The sequence below is a fragment of the Staurois parvus genome, unplaced genomic scaffold (genome assembly GCF_062004578.1).
Source record: "Staurois parvus isolate SC_StPar_1 unplaced genomic scaffold, SC_StPar_1.0 ptg000636l, whole genome shotgun sequence".
In the NCBI taxonomy this organism is placed as follows: Eukaryota; Metazoa; Chordata; class Amphibia; order Anura; family Ranidae; genus Staurois; species Staurois parvus.
This window is the reverse complement of record NW_028318432.1, coordinates 4,384,547-4,400,424: the sequence shown is the minus strand read 5'-3', so window position 1 is coordinate 4,400,424 and position 15,878 is coordinate 4,384,547. Positions and strand designations below refer to the sequence as shown.

The 15,878-nt window shown below is 41.9% G+C and overlaps 1 protein-coding gene across 3 annotated transcripts in view; it reads right to left on the bottom strand.

Annotated features, from left to right (window-relative positions):
- Window positions 1-15,878, bottom strand: part of MLLT10 (MLLT10 histone lysine methyltransferase DOT1L cofactor) — a 272,303-nt gene that overhangs the window by 199,891 nt on the left and 56,534 nt on the right. For all 3 annotated transcript variants that reach the window (XM_089693742.1, XM_089693743.1, XM_089693744.1), the window contains one exon: window positions 2,340-2,449. In XM_089693742.1, the coding sequence (XP_089549868.1) occupies window positions 2,340-2,449 (110 nt within the window). The remainder of the gene's footprint in view (window positions 1-2,339; window positions 2,450-15,878) is intronic.

The window sequence follows — 15,878 nt, the reverse complement described above, 5'->3', positions numbered from 1 at the left end:
TCCAACCACAACCCACAAGTACTTGGAAGACCCGAAAGAAATACAACCACCAACCAGTCCACACTCCATGACATCCTGCCACTTACAAATTACCTATTCAGGGCTCACAACTGTTTTCTACATTGGAACCGGTTATAATTCCCTAAGAATTTTTCCAGAATGCTATATGTCGTATAAAGTGCAAATCAGCAGTGTGCTTTATGACCTGTGATATTTCTGGACAAGTCAGATTATTTCTCCAAGCATAAAATCAGCACAGCGGTGTAAAACTACATTCAGTTCTGAAACGTTGTGTTATGGAGAGTGAAGCACGCCTAGAACTGCCAACAGCACTCTGCGAGCAGCTCCTTCAGATGTCTGATCTGCAATGTAATTATATTAACACAAACACAAGCAGCACTGGGTCTCCGGCCCCCTGACACTCGCAGCACAGAACTCAAGCCATGGTGTCAATGAAAACTCAACAAGTCTGTAATGTAAAAACCAGACTCCTCAATCCCTCACCTGTCCCATAGGACAGCACAGAGCTGGAAGGCCAGTGACCAGTTAAAGTTATGTAGTATTATATAGACACATGTTTATATTTTATGCTGTATTACTGTTGGATTTCCTGTAAACCTCAACACAGCATGTGTGAAATGTTCATTCATTACACAGAAGAAAATGAGAACTCCAGAATTCAGCAATAGGTATGTGTGCAGTAGCCATGGACCCTGGTCTGCTTTATGTTTTTGGACTGCTGTTTGCAACAGAATGTTTTATAAAGTTTTGGGCTTGTTGTAGGAAATGAAGTTCATCTCTGCATCTTCCTGCTTCTGTGTGATCGTCATAAACTTGCAACTACAGACAATGCAGATCCTAAAGCTAAATCAATTCACCATTAAAGTGTATGCCATGCCAAAATAAAAAAATATACATATATTCTGTCTCTCAGATCCATGCACATTTTACTATGTTTTATCCCTTTAAAGACCCTGCAAGTACAGAAAACAGCTGTTGGTCCTAGCAGAGATGTACTCAGCTCCAAAGTTCCTGTTGCTGTAGGGAAAAAGAAAAAAAAAAAAAATCACAAGAAATGGTGTCAGCCCTGCCCAGCTGTCTTTTGCTGAAATAGAACTACCACCTCCTCCCCACAAGGTAGGAAAAGGGGTGCTGCAATCCAATGGAAGAATGTGAAGGACTAATTAGACAGTTTTACATCAAAACTAAAGAGTACATATAACACCACTGGATTTCAGGCAATTAACAGGTATTTTTTTGCACTTATCGATCAAATCTAATTAAATCGTTTTGAAAGGTTCATTGTTAGAGATAACATACACTTTAATTGAAGCAGACATTTTACCTTAAATGGAACAATCAAAATTTGGCTTATGAAAGAATGTGAATACTCAGTCCTAAATTGTATCTAAAGCTTTTTTTCATTTATTAGAGATTTGTGCTCTCTATTTATCCAGGGGACCACTTACACCATAAAGTTGGCCATAGATTATGCAATATTCTTTCCGTCCACCATGGGTGGAAGGAAAGAAAATAGCTCAATTCCCCTATCAACACAGTGTCGATGGGGGAATCCCTACCACTGCTGTCACTGAGCCTTAGAGAAGGGAGAGCTCCAGGAGAGCCACTGCCCTAATGCAGATCTCTGAATCGAGATCGGGCTCAAGTATTAGGGGGAGCACACAGAAGGATTTTTACCTACATGCAGGTAAAAAAAAACCAAGAAAAAAAAAAAAAACCTTTCAGCCCTTTGAACCACTTTAAAAGCTGTTAAACCCCTTTCACACTAGAGGACCCGATCGGATCAGCCTGTCAATTTGTAGGCTGATCCGATCAGACCCTCTATTGTCCTCTATGGAGTGGAGGGTTCGTTTACACCAGCCTACATCCAATCTGATAAAAATAGACGAATGGGGATCCCATCTAGAGGATGGCAGTCGGGTGTAAACGGACAAACAGACCGACCATAGAGGAAAGCAGGCTGTGTCTGTGTCCGCCATGCATAAGCAGAGCGAACACAGACCAGCAGTCCACCTGCTCAGTGGGGAAAAGCGGACAGATCCCCTGCTGAGTGAGCGGACTCTGCCCCAGTGTGAAAGGAGGCTTAGGGTTACACAGATTCTGTAAGACAGAGTGTGCTATCAGTACATGGGCATCAAGACTCCTTTTCAGACAAGGTAATCTAAATTAAAAGGGGTAAACATAAGAAAAGGTAAACATGTAAGAATATAAAACATTTAGGTATAAATGTTATGGAAATGAAGTTACCCATTTATGAGCAGCATATGGCTGTCAATAGATTTCAATCACAAATGTTTTAACAGGAAAAGGTTTTTTACCTTATTATATCGTTCATGTGGCACTGATTGTAGCACAATAGGCTCCATCGTGGCAACATTTGCAAACTGGACCTCTGGAATATATAGTGCACATACCACGTGAGCCCAACCTGGAAGACAATGAATACAACAATACATCAATACAGTGCTTTTCTGCTTGGTGTTTTTTTTTGTTTTGTTTTAAATAGAAAACGGTAAGACAATACTTCTCAAAAAAGGAACCCACCAAAAAATAATTTAAATAACAGATGCAAGAAATTGGCATGGATTTACTTTTTTTTTTTTTAAAAAAAACACATTTCACAGCATTCTACAGGGAACAAGGAATTATTATGCAGGATTTATATAGCGCCAACGGTTTGCTCAGCGCTTTACAATATAACTGGAGACAATACAGAAACAATACAGTTCAATACAAGAGGGATTTGAGGGCCCTGCTCCTTGAAGCTTACAATCTAGGAGGGAGGGGTGAATGGTACAGTAGGTAGTCACTGTGGGGGATGGAGTGGTTGGAAGAGTAGAGGATTCCAGAATTAGCAGAGGGTGGGATAGGCTTCCCTGAAGAGAAAGGTTTTCAGTGAACGTCGAAAGGCAAGTAGAGTAGGTGATAATCTGATAGATTGGGGTAGGGAGTTCCAAAGGATGGGTGACGCCCTGGAGAGGTCTTGGAGACGAGCATGGGAGGAGGAGATAAGGGAGCTAGAGAGTAAGAGGTCTTGCGAGGAGCGGAGTGTATGGTTTGGGTGATATTTAGAGATAAGATTGGGTATGTAAGTTGGGGCAGTGTTGTGGATGGCTTTATATGTCATTGTCAGAGGTTTGAATTTTATCCGTTGGGCAACTGGGAGCCAGTGGAGAGATTGGCAGAGAGGAGAGGCAGATATGGAACGGTTAGTGAGGTGGATGAGTCTGGCAGCAGCGTTCATGATAGACTGGAGAGGGGATAGTCTACGATGAGGTAGGCCAATGAGGAGGGAGTTACAGTAGTCGAGGCGTGATATAATAAGGGAGTGAATGAGTTGCTTAGTGGTTTCCGGGGTTAGGAACGGTCGTATTTTGGAGATGTCGTGGAGGTGAAGTCTACATGATTTTGTCAGCGATTGGATCTGGGGCTGGAAGGACAGATGGGAGTCTAGGATTACCCCTAGTACCCTGGCGTGAGGGGATGGACTGAGGATGGTGTTAGCGATAGTTATGGTGAAGTCAGTGGGGTAGCGCGGGCAGGGGGGAATACTAGGAGTTCAGTTTTGGAGAGGTTGAGTTTGAGGAAGTGGAGTGCCATCCAGGCCGATATGTCGCTTAGTAGGCTAGCGACACGGGTGGAAACTGAAGGGGTGAGGCGAGGGGTACACAGATATATTTGCGTGTCATCAGCATAGAGATGGTAGTTGAAGCCGTGGGAGTTTATTACGTGACCAAGGGAGGAGGTGTAGATGGAGAAGAGAAGGGGTCCAAGGACAGAACCTTGAGGGACCCCTACAGAGAGAGGGAGTGAGGAGGAGGTGTCAGTGTTATAGGGAACACTGAAGGAGCGCTGCAATAGATAGGAGGTGAACCAGGAGAGAGCAGAGTTGCTGAGGCCGAAAGAGTGTAGTTTTTTGAGGAGAAGGGGATGGTCAACCGTGTCAAAAGCACAGTAGAGGTCAAGTAGTAGGAGTATTGAATAGTGGCCGTTGGTTTTTGCAGTTAGTAGGTCATTAGAGAGCTTTAGTAGGGCAGTTTCGGTGGAGTGTAGGGGGCGAAAGCCAGACTGTAGGGGGTCGTGAAGGTTGTTATCAGTGAGGTGGGAGCTCAGACGACTGTAGACTAAGCGTTCTAGGAGTTTAGAGGTAAATGAGAGCAGGGAGAATCACATCAGTTCTTAGCCCAGGTAAGCTTATCTCCCTATCACAGTCGAAGGGAAAAACACAGGTCAACATGGTCAGAACCCAACTAACCAGAATGTTTTTGATCTGTTGGAGGAAATCCACACTTAGTGAACATACAAATTCCAAACAATCACTGGTGGGAATGAAAGCCAAGCCCCATTACTACATGGCAACAGTGCCAACCACTAATCCATCATGCTGCCCGAATCAAACTACACAACTAAGTAAAAGCTGGTCAGTTTCAGGCCCATAGCAGACTATTGATCCAGTCAAGACAGCAATTCACCAGTAGCAATGAGGTCAATTCAATAAGATAAATACCACATACATTTTTCAGCTAAAATAACATGCGGTATTTATTTCAAAAGTAGTCAATTCACTAAAAAGCATGTGTTATTTACCGAATGCGTTAAATATTTATTTTTTGCAATATTTAGTAGCTAAATATGTTATTTTTGGTGTTTTTCACAATTTTTTTTTCTGCAGGCTAACATTGCACCAGAATACACACAGCAATACTGTGAAACTATGAAAATAAACATTGTAGTGTGCTTTCATTCACAAAAATGATCTCCCTCTGATGAAATGTTACAATTTATTTTCATTTCTGAGCTCAGAGGAGAACATTTTTACATTGATATATTGTATACTTTTCACTTTCTGGCCAGTGCAGAGTTCCTCCTAATTGTTATTTTGTACATTTCTACAATACTGACAGCAAACACCAGGTGAAAAATAATGAATGTGTGTGCTTTTTAATGAAAGAAAAAGTGAGTGCTTTGTTGAACAGCTGCTAGCATTCAGGATGAACCTCTGTCTGTATCCTCAAACAAAATATATACATAATGCAGCGCTAAAAGTGACTGATGTGAGCGCTATATTGCGCTAAAAGTGATCACAGTAAATGATAAAGTGTACCATCAATTAAGGGAGCATAGATTGGTGATTTATACAAGCAACGTGACTTCAATGTATAATAAACTGTAATTATGCCGTAAAATTAATCAATAAATAAAATCTGGAAAGACATCAAATAGTCCAAAATAATCTGTGAGATCCGTGCACGTGAGTTCCGTGATAAGAATCAGTAGTGTGATTGCACTCACCAGAAGCGCAATATTAATGCGCATGTATATACGCATGTATATATATTATTCTCTGAGGTCATCTGGATTCGGCAAGGAATAGGAATCATCTGGCACACAGACAGCATACAAGGCACAACTCCAGACCTCACTCACAGGACCCTCTCAGTATCCAGGAACAGCTCCTCAATACTCCATCACCACCGGATAATAAAACTCAAAAATGGGATGTTTCCACCTTAAGAGGCTCGTTATCAATAAGCCAGGAACAATAAAGTGCTGATAGTGTAGTATTTTATTATATTAAATAGGTATGCAGAAAAGGAAACAAATCCAAAAATCAGCTGTCAGCACTCACTTACAGGAAACACAAAATGGCCGCTGGCCTTCCATGCGGCCTCTGCGGCGTGACAGCAATATGGCAAGGCTCCTCCCTGATGCGTTTCTTGCGCATGCACATTGTTACAGGGATCTGCCTGCCGCTGACATCTTCGCCTTATATGTGTTTTTTAATTAATTGACTTTAATGATTTATCTCATGTTTTTTTGCGGTATTTATCTTACTCTTTTAACAAATGTGTGGTATTTACTTCACATTCGATATTTTACTTTGATTAATTGACTTTTATTATCTAATGCAATATGTCTGAAAAATGAGTCAAGTGACCTTCATATCGCATGCGGTAACCTTACCTCATTCAACTTAGTGAATTGACCCCACAATCTAACAATTGACCCCACAATCTAACAATTGACCCCACAATCTAACAATGGATCACTTAACTGCTTCTAAGGGCTCATGTACACTGCAGCTGATAAACTCACATTTAGGAGCTGTTCAGCGTTTTTTCAGCAGCCCCTGAACTCACCCTAATGTTTTCCTATGTGTCCATGTACACATCGTCGTTTACAGGCAGTTGAGTTTACAGTCCTTTTTTTGAACGCAGAAAACTTGCGTTCAGCAGTAATTTTATCAGCGTTTCAAAAGCAAAACGCTTGTAAACGTTGCTAACCACATTTATAGGCGTTTGAAATTTTTTTTTTTTTTTACTCTTTTATTTCCAGATGATGTCCAGAGCCTTTTTTCATCATGAAAAATGCATGCAAAGCGTTTTCCCGGTACTCAAATGGACCTGGCACACCATACTTTGAGCTTTTTCATAAAAAAAAAAAAAATGTCAAACACTGCTGCAATAATTTCTGCACAGAAATGAGCTGGAACACATCCAAACACCACAAAAAAAACCAAAAAAACAGCTAATCTCAATAAATCCTTCTCGCTCTCTGTCTTTCAACATGTCTGAAATAGTTAATTTTTCACTGTTTTTCAGTGCATTCTGGGCATTTTGGAAGGTCTCCTGAGGTTATCTTTAAAAAACGCTTCTAAACCGTAAATGCTCATAAACTCGGTGTGTAAACATGGCTAGACAGACGTTTTTTTAACCTACGCTTTCCAGCAGTCTGTTTACATCGTTCAGAAGTGTCCCGTGTACATGGGGCCTAAGAAGTAGTTCATGTGCAGACCTAAAAGCCACAGAATCTTCCTCATCAGGAGGAGTAACGCCCTCTACTGAACTTGACTTTAGAAGGAAAACATTGTCACATAGGTGTCCGTTTATGACACACAGAATAGCGGATATTCAGAGGATCACAGCTATTCTCTGGTCATTCACAGTTTATGACACCCAGGAGAATATGTTCAGCCCTTCTCTGGAGATCTGTGTTCTCCCTCCAGATTCTCCAGCCCAGAGCTGGAGAATCAGAGGGACCGAAAACTAAGCAGAGAGAATTTACCTCTGTTTAGTAAACTGATATTTTACTGTAATCTCGTGAGATTATAGTAAAATCAGCCGTTTTCCAGAGTTTGTAGACCGTTCTCCAGCGTTTGGAGACCGTTCTCCCTTCGTTCGGAGAACTGATCTACATATGCTTCATAAACGGCATTCACAGGAGAACTGTGTTCTCTGAGAATGCCGGAGAACTGAGCAGCGATCTATTACTGCTGGTTCATAAACGGACACCTAAGACAGGAAGTGAGGGTAAATCTCTGGTTGAGCCATGATTTTAGCACCTCTTAAGCTGTAAAGGCAGCCAGACAGGGTTGTACACATGTCAGCCATGATGCCTAGCTAGGGCTTTGTCACATGGGCCAAATATTAGGCTGTCTGCTATGGTGTGGTATTCCCATCCAAAACACCCCATTCGCCTGTAACGGGAAAAAAAAAAAAAAAAAAAAGTGCTTAGAATATAGAAGGCAGCACTATCACCTCTTGAATCCCAATCAGCCACATCTGCACCACCCCCTGAAAAGCAATCCCCTGCAGATCACTCTTCAGCAGGTATAAACAAGCCCTAACAGAGCCTAGGATAGCAGAAAAACTATCCACACCATACAAAACTATGAAAAAAAATTTTTGGCTGGACATATATTTTAAGAATACTGTACTACTATCAACATAAAAGGGGGATAGTTACTGAAACTGCATGGTGCAACATCTGGTGCAGCTCTGCATGGAAACTAATCAGCTTCCAGGTGTTATTGTCAAGGCTTAATTGAACAAGTTGAAGCTGGCTCCCATTTTATTAAATCACACCCCTAAACTAATGCAAATTTTTTTTTTATCTTTACATCCATTGCCCATTTCTTACCCACGTAATCACCTAAGGCCTACGAGCCACAAAGCCATTAGTCGCAGAATGTGGTTTCAATTTGCCAATTTCTAAAGCAGCTCACAGCACTTAGCTCTGGCACAGGCAACAGATGAAAATACACGATGTACAAGGACCCATGAAAATCCCTGCGACACCATGCTTCCATTATAATGAATGCCGAGAACAAGTGCTAGTTAAAGCAGGGATGGCAGGATGCTGTTGAACTCGTACTGCCACTTTAAATAAGCTTCAATATGTTGGATTATGAAGAAAATCAGTTTTAAGTCATAATGTGTGTGCTGTGCCTCCCAGAATAGGCTATTGTGGTCATGCCAGAAACGGCAGCAGCAGATTTCTGACTACTTTAATAGCCAACATAATTCCGCACAACTTGACCAGCATCCAACTTCCAGTTCCCGAAGGTAAATGACGCCTTTAGCGGCTAACGCAATAAGTCGATACACTTTTCAGCGATCTGTTAAGACACATGCGGGATTGTCTAGTATAATTCACTTACTGGAAGAGATAAAAAAAAAAAAAATTCCTTTTAGATGAGAAAATAGGATGCCAGCAAAAATTAAAACAATGTGCAAAGTGGACCTGGACCCGACAAACATACATGGTTAAGCTTGTGTGAGCTCAAAGCCTATTATATGCTTTGTGTCGTTTATCCCCGCACAAAAACAGCAAATATGTGACAATACGCAGCAAAGTGTTCCCATTCCCTGAACGGCTTCGTTGGCGTGAGGGCATATATTCGGATAGGAGCGCGATTCCTTATGCATATTTTTAGGTTAAGGAGTTCGCAAACTAGTTCTGAGTAGCAGAAAAAAGGAAAAGGTGTATTACGGCTAGTCCACACCACTTATAGTCCAGTGCGATTTTTTTTTTTTCAGCAAAAATGCATGTACAGTGTTTTCCATGTATTGCAATAGCCATAATTCACACCAGTGCAGTTTCCGTTACAGAAAAAAAAAAAATGTAGAACATGCTGCATTTTTTTCTGCACAGAACATAGCAAGCTGCATCAAAACTGCACCGGAAGGGAATGTGGTGTGAACTGTAAGCAAAAATGGATCCAGAATGCATCCGGAGTGCGTTTTTGTGGTGTTAACTGGCCCGTAAAGGCCATTTTAATATTTATAGTTTTATTGGGGAATATTATGTGAAATTAGGCAACTAATGAATAATAATTTGTATCCTCCATAAATGTAATGCCTATTGAGGGAATGGAAATATTTCAGCAGCAGAGAGCAGGCTTGTAATGGTGTGTGAGGCAGATCAGGTATCCATGCAAAATCAGGGCCATGCTGCATTTTTTTTTTTTTTTTACAGAAGAATTACAGGTATGGAGATTTTGTACAAAGTTACATCATTCCAGCTTGGAGCTATGTACCATATTTTTCGCTCCATAAGACACACTTTTTTCCCCCCAAAAAAGGGAGGGAAATGTCAGTGCGTCTTATGGAGCGAATATAAAGCAGCCGGTCCAGTATTTCAGCCGCCACCATGTCAGAATACCAGGCCGGCCACTCAGTCGTTCTCTGCGGCAGGAACTCACCTGTTCCTCGGTCCAGCGCTGTAGTCTTCCCACGCCGGCTTCTTCCCGCCCCGGCATCTGTGACAGCCGGGTGCCCACTGCGCATGCGCAAGAAGTGCTGCGCTTTTTGAATGGTCCAGTGTCTTCTGGGACACGACAGGTCCCAAAAGACACCGGGCCATTCACAAAGCGCAGCGCTTCTCATGCATGCACAATGGGCACCCACCTGTCAAAGTCGGGTGCCAACAGTATAGGAAGGAGAACTCCGCGGAAGTGGGAGCAGGTACCTGTCAAATTCAGGTACCCGCTCCCCCTCCCTCCCTAAAGGTCCGCAGTGTCTGGTCATGCCCTGTACTGTCTGCAGTCTCTGGTCATCTCCTGTACTGTGTCCGCAGTCTCTGGTCATCTCCTGTATTGTGTCCGCAGTCTCTGGTCATCTCCTGTACTGTGTCCGCAGTCTCTGGTCATCTCCTGTACTGTGTCCGCAGTCTCTGGTCATCTCCTGTACTGTATGCGCAGTCTCTGGTCATCTCCTGTACTGTGTCCGCAGTCTCTGGTCATCCCCTGTACTGTGTTCGCAGTCTCTGGTCATCTCCTGTACTGTGTCCGCAGTCTCTGGTCATCTCCTGTACTGTGTCCGCAGTCTCTGGTCATCCCCTGTACTGTGTCTGCAGTCTCTGGTCATCTCCTGTACTGTGTCCGCAGTCTCTGGTCATCTCCTGTACTGTGTCCGCAGTCTCTGGTCATCTCCTGTACTGTGTCCGCAGTCTCTGGTCATCTCCTGTACTGTGTCCGCAGTCTCTGGTCATCTCCTGTACTGTGTCCGCAGTCTCTGGTCATCTCCTGTACTATGTCTGCAGTCCATTGGTTCAGAACATTTTTTTCTTGTTTTTCTCCTCTAAAACCTAGGCGCGTCTTATTGTCAGGTGCGTCTTATGAAGCGAAAAATACGGTAACTATGTATATGATATACCTTGCCCTTCACTAGCTTCCAGGTCTCATGCTGAGCGGCTGTCCTGCCGCATTCTGAAAACAGGTCGACTGCTCAGTACCATTCAGAGAATGCTTTGCGAGGCGGTGAGAAGGGACAGTGACATCACATTCATGATGTGCCAGTTTTGCAGAGAGTTTATTCTTACATTTATTTCTGTTGCAGGGGATGCTCAAAATTTGACTTGTACCTTAGTGCAAACTTCTGGGAAAGTAGTAAACCAGTCACACAAGCAGGAAATGACATTTCTGGGGGGGCATTCCGTACAGCATCTGTGCACAGAACACCTCCAGGATGCCTTATTGCATTGCATTTTATAGAGAATTACAGAACTGCAGATTGAAAAGGAAAAGTCATTTTTAATAACATTCAATTACAGAATGACTTGTGTTGCAATTGTATATGCTGTATAATTTGTTTTATGTACTGTTTTCTCTTAAAAGTGGATTTACCCTTTAAAAAAAAAAAAAGTAAATAATATTTTGGTGAGATACTCTCAAAGGAAAATCACTTCTAAAGGGATGCAGACCCTGACACTTTCCTCAGAGCCCTGCAAGTGCAACAATTATTTGATATTTATAAATTCACTCCCATACGGATGCACATGGATGAAGACAAACAACAATTTCTTCTTCAGAAAAAAAAAAAAAAAAAAAAAAAAAAAGGTAGGAATCTGCGACAGTTCATTAAAATCCCTGTAATGTATACAGATCACGCAGAGGGGAATATTGTTTTTGCACCCAAAAAGGGAATTACTCTTTAAATTACTTCTCTCACTGCAAAGCACAATATAGATAACACAAATAAAGTGCATAATGAGGAGAAGCAATAAAAAAAAAATGCCACACATTAATAAGAAAACAGTTGGTCGGGGTCTGCTCTGCAAATCAACCATCTCCTAGATTGTAAGCTCCCAGGATCAGGGCCCTCCTTTCCCTCTTGTATTGAACTGTATTGTTGCTGTATTGTCTCCCATTATATTGCAAAGCGCTGAGCAAACTGTTGGCGCTATATAAATCCTGTATAATAATAATAATGACATCATATCTAAGTCCCAATGTAAAATATTGCAGCTTACCAGTCCTTCAATGTGGTGCCTGCATTTTAGTTCAGAACGTTCACTTTTATTTTTACCCCGTAAGGCTGTGAATAGCACACTTCAAGTGCTCATTCAGTCCACTGTATCTATGGAGAAAGCCATGGTTGTCACCCAGGCTGGAATATAAATAGTTTTTTTTCTCCTTAAAGTGGAACTTCACCCAAAAGGGAAAGGTCTGCTTTTCTGCCTCCTCCCCCTTCCTCTCCCACTCCCAACAGTGACAAGGACACAGATCTTCTGACAAGAGTAACAGGTAATTTCTGTACTTACTAAAAATGTTCTTAGCCTGTAAAAAAGAAAATAAATGCAGCCACCCCATCTAAGGACTATAAGGAGCAATATATTACATTTTTGGATTTGGATATCCTATAAGTGTACAAACAGAATTCTGAAAAGCATCAATTCACAAAGCTAACACATCAGTTTAAGGATCCTTAGGCTACGTTCACACTAGCTTTGTCAGCAGGCATCAGATGCATTTGGGAAGCATTTTCAATGTGCTGTTCACACTGAAGCGTTAGCGCTGCGTCAAAACTGACGCCTCATGTCAAGTCAGGAGCAGTTGAAGCCTCCCATTCAAGTCTATGGGGATGCACCTCAAACACCTGACAGGCATTTACGGGGCGTTTGCGGAGCGTTAATACCATTTAACTTCATTATAGGCGTTTGTTGTGCGGTTTTAACGTTTGGCAAATGCCTATCAAATGGCTCAAAAACGTGCATAGGGCGTTTGGGTACTGTTAAAAACACTTTCCAAATGCCTGTCTAACGCCTGTCAAATGCTATAGGGGCCTTGGAAAGAGTTAGAAATAAGTCAAGTGTGAATGAGCCCTTAAAGGCGAAGTTCAACTTCTGCACCTTTACACCCGCAGTTAGGATAGAACATGTACTATGATGCAAATGCCTCCCCCTCTGCCTTCACACCACTTCCTGCCTTGGCAGCGTGTAGAGGTTCCTCTCCTCCTGGACAGCCACATTATTCATTCACCAAGATCTGTGAATGTATTAACTACAAGTCCTGTCTGCCATTGCGGCAGATGGACTTGTAGTTCTCAATAGACTACAAGTGCAATAATCAGCACATCCACAGCCCATTGAATCTTCCTCCAGCTCTCCAAAACAGATCGTACAGTGCTTGAGGAAATGACATTGCTGGCTCCTGTAAAAACAAATAGGATATTGTAGACATCATGCATTTATTTTTTTAATCTTTGTATTCAGGGACCCTTCAGACAAGCAGATGAGTTAGACTGTAGTTGCTAATATGTAATGAAAAGGCTGCAATGCCTGGACACAGCACATCACACAGCACATTTTTGTTTTCTACATTTCATTTAGGCTGCAGTGTGATGCAGTTCAGTGGATTGTGGTGTACCACACTGCATGCCGTACTTTATTTCACTACACCACTGAAATGATCCGACTGTCTTGTACTAGGCAAGGCTGCCCAGCCCTATCCCAATGCATCTGGTGTAAACAGGCTCTAACCCCCCCCCCGGTCATATTAAGCCCGACTTTGAAATTGTGCGACTTCACTTTAAGTCGCACAATTTCAAAGTTGGGTGACATACCGATTTCAGGTGCGATTTGTAAGACATCCGACACAGATATCTATGCAAATCGCACCAAAAGTAGTGTATGTGCTACTTTAGAAATCGGTTTGGCTTCAACCAAGTTGGAACGACACCGATTTGACGGCTGTAATTGCGGACAACAGGGTGCAACTTGGCATACAATTTGCAAGTTTCAGGGCACGCAAATCGCATGCCAAGTCGCACGTTATATGACCGGAATGCAAGGCTCCATGCACACTGGCTTACAAAAATACCAGTGCTCTTGGCAGAGAAAAAAAAAACGCTACTTTTGAGGGGGGTTTTTTTTCTGCCTGAAAAAAATGTACTTGAAAAAGCAAAAACAGAAGGGTTTTTCCCTGCCTCTAAATGCTGAGATCAAAAAACACCTCTATACTACCTAATGTGTGTGAACACCTAGGATAACATTAATTACTTCTACACACAAAACATTAAACTCTTCTAGAAGCAGCGTTTTGTTTTTTAAGCCAGTGTTCATGGAGCCTAAAGCTTCATAAAACTAAGCCTTGTGTTCACAGAGTTGGTCATCACCAGGATCACCACATCTTTTGCAGAATTTTGCTGAAAAGACTAGAAAGTGCGCTGCTGAGAATTCTGCGGGATCAGTATTGATTATGACGTCACCACCTGGGAAATCTGATCATTTTTCCTGGAAAGCAATGCAGCTTTGGTCACACAAATGGACCTGTGCATAGGTGCTCTTAGAGCAGAACTAAACTCTCTTAACCTCCCTGGCGGTATTCCCGAGTGTAGCTCGGGGTAAAGTTTCTGTACCAAAAGCGGTAACCCCGAGCTACACTCGGGCTTACCATGCGGCGCTGCATAGGGAGTCCCTGCAGAGCTTACCTTGTCCTTCGCTCCCGCGATGTGTCCCCTGCAGCGTCCCCGGCCATCTCCTCCGGCTGATGCCGGCATCCGGCTTCTGTGTTCCGGACCCTGTGACGCCGGGACGTACGGGCACCGCCGCCGGCGGGAAATTTGAAAATTTTTAAAAAATGTCATTTTTTTCAAAACAAATTTTACATAGTAAAACATTGCTGTTTCAAACCATTTCACATACATTTTGTCCCGAGTGCTTTGTCCTGTGCCCTGCCTGCATTTTGACTGTTCTTTCTGCCTGGAAACTGAGAAAAATCCATGGCGTCCAAAAAGCGTCCCTTTAGGTCAAAAGCGATTTTAGACCGGCTAGAGAACAGCGATAGTAAATCAGAACCACTTGCAGAATTGAGTGATAATGATTTGTGGGGAAATTCGTCATCAGACACTGAAAACAATTTTGCGACTTTGCTCAGTGATGTGCGAACTTGGCGCAATATTTAAAATTTCAGTGTTTTTGGTTTGATTATATTATTGAATTAAATTTATTATTATTATATAATTTTTTATGATTATTTATTAAATTATAATTTATGATTTTGTGTTTCAAATTTTATCATACCCGGGATGTTTACTAGACTCTTGTCCAGACAGATTTCAGTGAGTTATTCCTAAAAATTACAGCCTACAATAAAAAAAACTACATATTTCCATGCAAAATAATGGTACCGCTTTCAGCACCAAAAATCTGAAATAATCATACCGCCAGGGAGGTTAATCAACATGAACTATTTTTAACCCATCTGCTGCTAGCATTAGTAAATAGACAGAAAGGTATATTATATTTGTTTTAATATTTTTTTTTTTTTTTTTTATGCATTTCTTCAGTTATTTCCTGGTTTTTGGCCTAGGCCAAAGTGATATCATACATCCCTGGAGTCTTCAAGAAGGAAGAAGGGGCTTTCTAAGGTGCACACCATCCTGCGTGCATGCCTAAGCTAAGAGTAGATTGATTCCAGGAAGTTAATGCTACATTAATCATCTTCCCTTATTTAAGATGGCTGCAGCTAGAAATGCTAGAAGGGTGTATTTCAAAGCGATTTCTCAACAAAATAAAGCATGGAGACATAGATGGATGGGTGAGTTTGCTTTGAATACTAAAAATGGATTAAATAGCATTTTTGGTTTGTTCAGTTTATTTATGCTTTAACCAGCTTCATTTTCCACCAACTGAGCATGTGATTTATTTTAGAATGACAATATACATGGTATACCGAGAACAACAGAAAGAATCCAAGTAAAACAACAAAAAAAAATGTGCTGACTCAAAGGACGGCATGTGACTCTCCGCAAGGCCTGCGCTAACCTTGAATGAGGAAACTATGACATGTAAAAACACTGCTGGGCTGTTCCCTGGCCTAACACCAGACAGACACACGTGGTAAATCTTGGTGAAAAGCTGTCACAAAGAATGCAGTTACACAGCATTCCTGATAATCAGCCAGATGGTTCGGATTTCACTAACAACTTTTGTGTTGTAACAATCCTCCCCCACCAGCTTTCAAGCCAGGAGGAAAAAACAGCAGAGGGAGGATCAGGCTCATGGAAAACAAGGAAGGAACTGTCTGACGGATTTACACCAGCTCTGCCAGGTCCCTGTGTCTTCCCCACACCCCATACATCCCGGATAAAAAGGGACCCTCCATATATTAAGAAAAGGAAGTGATCCTTCCACTACACACACACTACACAATCATTAATATAGTGGCAACAAAGGCCTCGTTAAAAAAAATGTTTTTGGGGTCAAATTTAGCTGTTTTTTTTTTTTTTATAAAGTGCCTTTCAGTTGAGCATTTCAACAATCTGTTTTTGACCTGTGATTAGAACATCAAAAAA